We start from the raw sequence: 10,842 nt of genomic DNA on the forward strand, positions 1-10,842 counted from the left end.
TTTAGCATCCCAAATCTGAAAGATTCAAAATCTAAAATGCTCCAGTGAGCATTTCTTTTCAGCCTCAGATTTGTATGCAAAAGTGGGAGGTGATAGTCCAAATATATTCTTGCTCTTTTTTTTCTCTCTCTCTCACCATATTTCTAGCTTGGTGATTAGTTTTTGGTCAGTTGCATACTGGCCATGCTGCACTTGTATATTTTTGAAGGCTTTGGGATGTGAGAAATAATGATTGATATTTTCAATGTCATCAAAATTTTCCACCTTTTCATGGTTGCATCTTTTCCTCAGTGTCTCTGTTGTGGCAGTCATCAATAAGAGCCTGTCAGGTCAGATTTAGGATAGATTTTTGTAATTCTGCAAAAAATGTTACTGGGATTCTGGTAGGGATTGCGTTCAATCTGCAGATCACTTTGGGTGATATTGTCTTCCTAACAACATTGATTCCTCCAATCAGTGAGAATGAATTGTCTTTCCATATATTGATGTTGTCTTTAATTTCTTACAGTAATGTTTTATAGTTTTCAGGGTATAACCCGTAGACCTTTTAGGTTAAACTTATTCCAAAATATTTTATTCCTTTTGATGTTAATGTGAATGGAAATTCTTTTCTTAATTTCCTTTCAGATTGTTCATTGTTACTGTATAGTCTAAAGAATGATGTAGAAGGAGTGAAGGTGACAGGCAAAAGCTGGTGGTTTTGGATCAGAAACATATTCGCTGTCCTGGGTTTTTGATATTCCCTCTCCCTTTGCAGAGGGCAGTTGGATCTTCCCTAATAGCCAGAGAAACTTCACTGGAAAACATATTGGCAATGCTCCAGGGATCCACTTACCAGGGACTATGATCCTCTTGAGTATGACATTCATTCCACTAGTGGCTGAGTTATGCATGAAACAGACATAGACCCCTCTATATGTTTTAGTGATTTGGGGCATAAAGAACACTTGTGCTGATTGCTGGAACTTCCCATCAATCAGGCAAGAAAGCTGTGCCAGTGGGTGAGAATCTGTGAGGCAGGATAGTTTGGGGTCTTCCCCTGTATGGTAATAGGTGTATGAAGAAGACATGGTGGGGGTATCCAAACCATCTGAAGCAAAGAGAATAAAGTCACAGGTGATATTGTCAGAGGGAAGGGAAAATCCGGGTCTGTGGAAGGGCCACTGTTACCCTGTGAGCTAAATCACAACACTGAAGTCCCAGTCAAATCCCTGCTGTGTTCACTGATCTGGAACCTGAGACATTGACCTGTCTCTCCCATCATAAGCTGTGGACCCTGAGTTTCCCATGACAGGAGCAGCCTCTTCTCTCCCATTGTAGATCAAGCCTAAGCCTAGCCTTAGTAGTCATGGCAACCTTTGATGTCCAGGGGTAAAGGTCTCTGTACTTACACCTGAGAGGGACTGGGAGGCCTGGCCTCTGGCCATGTGTATTTGGGATGGCAGCCTGGCTCACAGAGGAACAGCAGATACTCACAGATGAGATTCAGGGTGACTGGGTCACTGCGGCTGGAACTCACTGGGCTCTTCACTTCACATTCATAGGGTCCTGCAGTATACTTTGTGACACCAAATAGAATGAGGGTCCTGTTGTTTTCGGACAGCTGCAATGAGGGACTGATAGGGAGGCTCTGACCATTTATCCACCACAGGTAGCTTGCGTTCTGAGTGTCAGGATCACAGGATAAGATCACAGTCTCCGTGGCCTCCCTGGGGTTTAAGTTGCTGCTGGAGATGGAGGGCTTGGGAGTCTCCACTGTGCAGATAACAGAGAGAAGATAGCCCTGTTTGGCACCTTTGATTCCTCCTAAGACAGTTTTCAATCAGAGTTGGCATTGCCCACCACTCAGCACGTCCAAATCCCTAAAAGCCCATGGAAGGTGTGTATGTTACAAGACAGATGGATGGCAATCTGAGGGCTCAGAGATTGTGAGGCTGCCTGCTTTATGTGGTAGAAGCACAGACTTTCCCAAGTGTGAATTGAGCAGCAGCATTGGGTCATGGAAAAACATGGGACCAGCAGTCACAGCCCCTGGTGCCTCTCTGAGTCTCTCCCTCTCCAACTGTCTGCCTGGCCCACCCTGTGGTCCTCACCTGGAGCATGCAGTGCTGGAATCTTCTTAGTTTCAGTCTTACTTTGCACCCCAAGGTATGCTTTTTCTGTAGCTTCCCCTTCCAAAGACATCCTAGAGATGGATGATGGAACATCCCAATGTCCTTAAACCCTTTGGGTTTGGGAAGCCTGGCCTTGGAATGGGTACTTGAGCAGAAATAACACAAGGGAGACCAGAGTCAAGCCTGGAGGTCAGTTCAGTCATCAGGCAGTGGAGCTACAAGGTGGGGCAGTTTTCCCAGCTGTCTCACAGTGACTGACTTGAGCCAGTGACCTCTAAAGATAGAGCAGAGTCCAAGAAATGACCTACAAAGAGTGAAGGGGACAGGCAAGAGCTGATAGCTTTGGACCAAGACCATGTTCCCTGTTCTGGATCCATGATGTGCCCTTCCCCCTGTAGAGGGCAGGTGAGGACCATGTGGATCTTTCTAGAAATACATGTGGATGTTTGCAAATGCAGAACTGACTGGTGGAAAGGGCGAGCATGAACTGATGATGGAAGTCTGGCCCTCATTGTCCATATGTGTTTGGTGACTATTAGACCAATATTTGGGAAGAAGTCTTGCAGATACTTTCTGTCATTAGACATGCTACTCTCTGATTCTATGAGTGTGACTACTTTATGTCCCTCATCTCAGTGGATTCCAGAATGAATCAGAGAGTAGAGCTGTAGATTCTAGGAGCTGGGGTCGGAGGAATAGGGTATTGTTCTGTGGGTGTGCGGTTTCAGTTATGCAGGAAGAGGAGGTTCTAGAGATCTCCTGTGCAGCTTCATGCCTATAGTTCATACAGATAAAGTGTTCCTTATGCAGAAAGCTTAAAACCAAGTGTTTTGGATTTCTAACTTCTTTTTAATTTTGGAATATTTGCAGTAGATGTACTGGTTTAGCATCCCACATCTGAAAGATTTAAAATCCAAAATGCTCCAGTGAGCACTTCTTTTTAGCATCACATCAGTGGTCAGAAGTGTTGGATTTTGGAGCATTTCAGATTTTGGATTTCTGTATTTGGGATGCTCAATTTATAATACTGTAATTTTCCCATAAAAAGTTCTCAGGAATTTAGACCTCATGCTATGTTCTGACTCCAGTAACAACAACAACAGCAAAATTTGGAGGAAACATTAAAGGTTGTCATAAGTGGAAATTTTTACTGATGGTCCCAACATCTAAGATCAGTTGCTGGTAGTAGTATTTCTCTTGATACCAAATTAAGGTTTAGGTGTGGGGTGAATTCCAGCAGGATCACATTATGCTCAAAGAAAGATACCAAAGGTGATTTGAAATTAGCAAGTCCTTAAGTAGAGAGAGTCCCGTTAAAAGGACAGAACTGGTCAGTGTGTCAATTACATAAAGAGATGAATGATGCAGAATTAAAAGAAGTGATGTGTGTTATATTAGTAAATATAGAAAGAACTCCCTGTTTCTAATTTCTGTGTGGAGTTAGGAAAAATTTGGAGGAGCCCAAAACATGTATTTGAAATGCTTTCTTCATTTTCTGTTAACCTCAGGAAATATGACTAGAGTTTAAGTTTGTGTGAATTAGGAAGTGTCTAAGTGAGAAGCCAATAGCTCGTGTGTCCCCCACATGAAGAACCCCAACTTATGAAAATGGCATCATAATGATGAAACAATGGTTTGTAGCACAGGCCATAAAACCATCAGCTAGCAGCCACATGACCACCTCCAACAGGTCGCCGAAACCATCAGTATTCCCATTATATGTATGTTACAGCCTTGGTAGTTGTCCCACAACTACAAAATTGAAAAATTGCTATTGTCAATACAAAATATTAAATATGAAGTAGAATATGTTTTTCCACTTTTTTCTCCCCACTCTTTTTGAACTTTCCTGTTTCAGTTTTGGAAGTTTATATTGACACATCCTCAAGCTAGGGATTCCTTCCTGAGCTGTGTGCAGTCTACCAGTAAGCAGCAAAAGCATTCTTCATTTCTCTAACAACCCATTTTTTTTTTTTTTTTTTCTGAGATGGACTCTTGCTCTGTTGCTGAGGCTGGAGTACACTAGCACGATCTTGGCTCACGGTAAGCTCCACCTCCTGGGTTCATGCCATTCTCCTGCCTCAGCCTCTACAGTCACCCACCACCACGCCCGGCTAATTTTTTGTATTTTTAGTAGAGATGGGCTTTCACTGTGTTAGCCAGGATGGTCTCGATCTCCTGATCTCATGATCTGCCCGCCTCAGCCTCCCAAAGTGCTGGGATTACTGTCGTCAGCCATTGTGCCAGGCTAATCTCTTAGGGATTTTAATGAGTTGTTGACTTTTGAGTTTGGTCAGCTTTTTACTTACTGTTAAAACCGAGTGACAAATTTCAAGCTTGTTTTATGCCTGACAGGAAACCAGAAATCTCTAGGAAGTGACTGGAGAATATGAACTCCATAGTAGGTTGAGGATGGAGTCATGAGTGAAATGGGTGAAATCAGCCCATGGGCTTTGGGCACTACAGGCCTGTCCAACAACTGACAACCTGGTGAGTCAGTGCAAAGTTTACAACAGTGATAGCAAACTAGCATGGCTGAATCCATCTGGCAACTAGTCTCAGGCTGGCTGTCCTCACTCATTCCTGGACATAGGCCAGGGTAACCATGGGAGGAATTTAATTTATGGCTTAACTTTGAAGCAAGAATAATAATAGTTCCTCCATAACACTAATACCCTTCTTTTGCCCAGCGATTGCCTTTGTAAAACTGGTGAAAGACCATGAGAATAGGATTATAGGAGGGAAGTGAATTCTGTAAAATGGAGGCGCAGTTTCTATAATCCCTTACTGCTCAAATATCATTTGGCTGGAGTTTACGAAATTTGTAACTAATTGCTCCTATAGATAACATCACTATTGTAGAACCTGAGGTTGGTCTTTTGAGATGTTTCTCATTCTTTGCATTCTGGCAACTGGCTGATCTCATCCATACCCATGACTAATGGCTCAGCCAGTCATGTGGTCCCCACCTAGAGGCAGATTCAAGCAGAAACAGATCATTTCCCTCCGCCCGCATGATTTCATCCCCAGTCAGCAGTACCCATTTTTTAGTCCTGTGCCCCTTAAACTATCCTTGAAAATTTCTAACCTCTGATCCACTAGGGAGGGTGATTGGAGTAAGAATGATCCTCCATCCTCCTGTTTGGCAGACTTGGACTCATGAAAATCTTTCTTTACTGCAAATCACCATTGGGATAAATTGATTTTTTCAATGCAGGAGGCCAGAAGAACTTGTCTGGGAATTATAAGAGTGGATGGAGGAGCTGTCTATCCATGTCCCACGGTCTTGTCCACAGAACAGCCTCACAGAGGGACAGAGCCCTGGGTGGAGATACAGTGGAAGCTCATTCTCTTAGTGACCTGGGGACATTGGCTTGAGATGAAGCCTGGCAGGAGTGGAAACTCCGGGTGATTTCTGTGCCTTTCCTATTTCCTGGGAGGTGGGCCAGGCCACAGTGTTAGAAGGAAGGGAATAGAACAATCAGCCTAGTTAGAAGGAGTGTCTGGGAAAAGCCAAGGAGTGGAGGAAGAAGCTGTGCAGGACAGGGATTGCCAGTTAGAATGAAGTGGGAGGAAGATGAGGGACACAGAGAAGCAGAGAGAGGCAGAGATAGTATGGCAGTGAACATTGGCCCTATAGTGACTTCAGAGACCCCAGGGACCAGGTGCCTCAGCTCAGCAGCCCAGGACAAGGGAGTCCTGAAAACCCTCCAGTGGCCAAAGAGCTTCAGAGTTATATTAGGTGGGGTGGCATTAGTGGCAAGAGGTAGTGGGGGGATGAAACATGGCTGTCAGCCTCTGAAGGCCAAGGACGGGTGTGGCTAGAACTTCCTAGAATTCTGCATCCATGATCCAGTCTCTAAAGAGGTTATGGATCATTCATTTCTTCAGTCAATTCCTTCATTTGTTATGTGAGAGCTCCTGAGTGTGTGTCTCTCACTGGGCCTGTACTGGCGCAGGGTGTGGGTAGGGAAAGAAAACAAGGTCCTCTCCTTTATCCTGTCATGCCAGTGACATGGACACTTTGGGAAACACAGGATTTCAGGTTCAGGAATAAGGGTTAAGATATGTGGGAGAGGCCTGGACATTTTCTGCACTGACTCTGACAGTTGAGGCAGGTGATTTAGTTCTGGAGTACAGACTAATCAGCTGACCATTTACTCTCACTCCTCTGAGGTTTGGATGCTTAAGAAGAGAGGATTTGAACCAATAAGTGACTATGGGTTTTTGGAACCCAATAATTCCTCACTTCTAGTGGAGGAGAGGCAGGGCCTGTGGCTGCAGACAGACCTCATGTGACCCTGATCTGCCTTTTGTGTTTGTGTGACTCTGGTTTGGTAACTGTGACTTCCTGTGCCTCGGTTTTTTCTCAGTCAAATAAGTTAAATGGCAAATGGACTGTGGCTTTTCATGCTATCTGTGAATAAAACATAGATTCTTCACAGTCACCTGACCTAATGCTTGGCACAGTGGAGGTGTACACACAAACAGCATTTATTATTATTCACTTCCATGAGAGAGCACCTTTAGGTCAGATCTCTGCGGACAAGCTGCTGCCAGGTATATTTTCCCTCTTCTGTTTCTGCTTCTGGGGACATTAGACTTTCTATGGAGTGTCCTAAGCCTCGCAAAGCCATTGGCTGATGGCCTACAAAGCTTGTCTTTCTGTCCTCTCCACTCTGAGTCTCAGGTGAAGAAAGCTCTGTCCTTTCCCAGATGAGGCTCTGAGGGCTGAGCCCTGGCTGGTGAGCAGCTCCAGAAGACACAGACCTCAGACAGCTGGTAAATCCCCAGTCCCCGTAATCTCTGCCACAACCCCGCCATGGCACAGGCTCCTCAGCTTTATCTGGAGTAAGGATTTAGGGACAGGGGTCTGGGGTTGAGGCTTCTAGGGCTGAGCTTCTCTGAGAGTATCTGAGGGGGCTTCTTAGGCAAAGCCCTACTCAGTTCTCCAGGGTCTTTCTCAGGGTCAAGTTTATGAAGAGGACATGAGGTGCTTGGCTGAGACTGATCTCCTCTTGCTGAGCACCTCCCCCATCAGACTGTCCTTCCTGTGCAGCAAGTGTCTGCAGGGTCTGGAGGCAGGAAAGGAATTCTGATCTGCTGAAGTTTGTCTCCTCTGTGTGTGTCCTGCACTAAATGCCAAAACCCCAACATGGGACACAATGAAGAGAGGGACACAGGCACAGTGTAGGCCTGACAATCCTGTGTGTGCAAAGTAGAAGTGACCCCCGCCCCCCAACAGGGATCATGTGGAATCACAGGGATCATGTGGAATCACTCACGGTATAAGGTGAAACATTCAGTTACTCCTTTAGTGCTATCACCTCGCTTTGTGATTTGTATGTTGTAGGATCCTGTGTCCTTCTGGGTGACATTCTGGATCAGCAGGGATGCATTGGAATATACTGTTTCTCGTCCACTGTATGCAGGCCCAAATATAATCATTTCAGCGTCTATTACATATGATGTAATGTAATTGTGGATATCCGTTATTTGCCCTTTGTACCAGATGTAGCCAGTAGGATTCTGGGGCAAATTGTGGACAAGTAGAAGAACATCCTTCCCCTCAGAAACTTCGGTTGGCTGATCTTCAATCATGACTTGGGCCATGGTAGGCAGGTTCCAGAAGATGAAAAGTGATGCTAGGTGGTGGAGAGAGCGTCAGTCAATATTGAGACCTATGTATTGGAGTGAAAAGATGGGGCCCTGGGACCTGAGAAGATCTCTTCAGTCATCAGCCTTGAAAACACACAAACACACACACACCCCTTTTCTGTGTGTGTGTGTGTGTGTGTGTGTGTGTGTGTGTGTTTGTGTGTGTGTCTCAAACTGTCCTACTGGGTCAAAGTCAGCAGTATGACCCTCATTCTTTCAACACTTCCGACCTTGGCACTTTTCTGTTTGGAATTCTCTTCCCCAGGGGTCTGCACGGCTCCCTCCAAAATGCCCTCAGGTCCTGCTCACATCAGGGCATCCTTAGACTTTTTCCTGACACCTCCTTCAGAGACATTGGGTCTTCCCTTTCTGAGCTTTTTCTGCTCTGCTCCCTCCGGAGCTCTTGTCAACATCTGGCCTCACATTCCAGATCTCTTTGTCTGTCTATCTTGCTTCCCATGAGAACATGAGTTCCCTGAGGACAAGGACTTTTGATCTGGGTTGTACCCCAGTGCCTCGGACAGGAGGCAGACTCCTGTACATATGAGAGTTCCCAGGGTCCTCCATGCCTGGTGTTTTCTTTTTTCTTTCCCCAATTGTTGAGGTTTTTTGCTGAGGACAGTGTTTCATGCCCTGCTTATATTTTCATTTGAAGTGTCATCTGATAATCGTTATTATTATCATTTTTCAAAATGTGGTGGCCAGTGATAATTAACCAGGAAAACAAAACACTTGACATTTTCCTACCTCTTACCAATTCCAGTTCAAAGTGATTTTCCTGTTTTGACCCCTGTACCGCTCTGGTATATTTTGTCCTATGCAGGCTCCAACAGAGCCTTCTTTCCTGTATTTTTTTCTTTTCTTTTCTTTTCTTTTTCTTTTTCTTTTTTTTTTTTTTTTGTGAGATGGAGTCTAATATGGCCACCCAGGCTGGCATGCAGTGGCACAATCTACGCTCACTGCAACCTGTGCCTCCCGGGTTCATGGAAATCTCCTGCCTCAGCCCCCCGAGTAGCTAGGGTTACAGGAGCATGCCACCAAACCTTTTTAATTTTTTGTATTTTTAGTAGAGATGGGGCTTCACTGTATGGAGCAGACTGCTCTTGAACTCCTGACCTCATGATCCACCCACCTCAGCCTCCCAAAGTGCTGACTCCTTTTATTTTTTAGAACTCCATCCTCTCCAGGAGACCCCATCCAATCATTCTGCTTCCTCCTCCTGTCCTCTCGCAGGAAGTTCTCTCCTCACCTGTGAGTAGGAGCTCGTTCCAGGTGATGTGCAGTGTGCAGGGAGACACTGAGAGGTGCCCCATGGCCTGTGCTGCCTGCGTGTTCTCCTCTGGGGAGATGAGCCTGGGATCCAGAAACTTTCTGAGCACGGCCTTCAGCTCTGCTGTCCTTCCTCCTTCTGTGCTGAGCCTCTTCCTGGGGCAGGAGAACTTATCCGGCTCATGGGTGGGGTCCGTGCCCATGGCACCTCTCTGTCCCCTCCCCTCTCACTCCTGCCTCCTTGTGCCTCCTTCTCTGTTACCTTTTGTATGTGTGTCAGGTCCCTGGGAATTGTGGAGGCCTCCGCATTTTTCAGCAGTGATTCTGTCAACAAACCTCAGCACATACTATGTGCAGAAACACAAACACACACACAAAAGGGATGCACATGGACACACACAGTAACACACATACCCTGTAGGTTGGGCAAGCACAATCCTGGGCCTCAGCCTCCTGCTGTCCCCATGGCTCTGGGTCAGGGTGCACTTTCTTGCCCTTTGCCCTCTTTCATCCCCATCTGGCTCTCCCTTTCAGTGCAGTAGACTGGAGCTATGCCAGATCCCTGTCACAGGGACACCCCATTGTGCTGTGGGTGAGCTGTGTGTTGCCTGGTGACAGGGACCCTTTCTTTCTCTAATTGTGTCTAGCTTGGCTGCAGCTTCCAAGGATGGACATTCAGGACCTGGGTGTCCCAGAGGAAACTGTCCTTCCTGGAGGTGTGCAGGGTGAGTCTCTCATGCCTCTTGGGATGAGAGGACTGTGCTGGTTGCTCAGGGTTGGCTGTGAGTCCCATGGTTAAGGGGACAGTTCTCAGTCACTCTATTGCTCCCTGGGGACGTGGCTGAGCTGGGGCTCAGGGTTTCTCATTTCTTCCTGACCATCTTTGGTGTCCTCTCTTCTCTGCCCAGCTGATTGTCCTGTGATTGCCACACTTTCCCAGTGGTGGTGTAGGAGGAAGTAGGGAGTTACCCAGGAAACCCGTGGATCATGGCTTATTGAGACACCAGAAGGAGAGCCTGGGACAGAGCAGGGGTTAAGAGTTGGAGAGATTTATCCCGACTTACTCCGTGGTCATGATGGGCTTACTCCTCCATGTGCTGACATACCCAGGGTTCTGTCCTGAGGGTTTTGACCTGGCCAAGCTGCTCTCTGTAGAGGCGGAGCAGGCAGTCACCAGAGAGCCTGTCTGGAGAGACGCTGCTCACACCTGAGAGGGTGGTTGGGGGGTGTGCTGTGTTCTGGGAGCAACGAGCAATAATACCTCCTTCTCCCAGCAGGGACACAGGAGAGGTCTGTCTTCCCAAGGGACAGCCGCGGGTAGATGGCCACATCCTGGATGGTGCCTGTGTCTGACCATCACATGGGCTCTGAGCCCCATGGGATGCAGTGGGCAGGCAGGTCACAGGGTGCCTGACTGATTCCTGGGGAGGCTGTGAGCCCTCAGGCAGCCGCTGTTCTGTGTCAGCGCTAGGCTTGGCCTGGGATGCCCCAGACAACAGGACAGATGGAGCTCGGGCAGACATTTAGGGAGCAGTGACAGAAAGAGTTGATGAGGATGGAGGGAGGTCATGAGGGGAAAGCGCACACTGTGTCGTCGCGTGCTTGGGACACAGCAGGGGTTCAGAGCTGGAGAGATTCATCCTGACTTACTCCATGGACATTGCTCACACCTGAGAAGGCGGTGGGGGTGAGTTTTGTTCTGGATCAAAGAGCAATAATACACCCTTCTGGTGTTGCTGGATGTCAGGAGTGCTCCTATTGACATGCTGCCTTGGCATTCAGTTTTTAAGGTGTCAATTTA

General features: G+C 46.8%; 1 protein-coding gene across 1 annotated transcript; it reads right to left on the reverse strand.

Annotated features, from left to right (window-relative positions):
- Positions 1–136: 136 nt before the first annotated feature.
- On the reverse strand, positions 137–9,178 carry LOC113223746 (pregnancy-specific beta-1-glycoprotein 2-like; the record flags this gene model as incomplete). Its single annotated transcript, XM_026453134.2, has 5 exons — positions 9,022–9,178; positions 7,400–7,759; positions 1,477–1,755; positions 836–1,090; positions 137–296 (listed from the first exon to the last, which is right to left on the reverse strand). Coding segments are annotated over exons 1-5 (1,118 nt in total), but the record flags the coding sequence as incomplete, so codon positions are not given.
- Positions 9,179–10,842: the final 1,664 nt, after the last annotated feature.

This window comes from Piliocolobus tephrosceles, unplaced genomic scaffold (genome assembly GCF_002776525.5).
Source record: "Piliocolobus tephrosceles isolate RC106 unplaced genomic scaffold, ASM277652v3 unscaffolded_42413, whole genome shotgun sequence".
In the NCBI taxonomy this organism is placed as follows: domain Eukaryota; kingdom Metazoa; phylum Chordata; class Mammalia; order Primates; family Cercopithecidae; genus Piliocolobus; species Piliocolobus tephrosceles.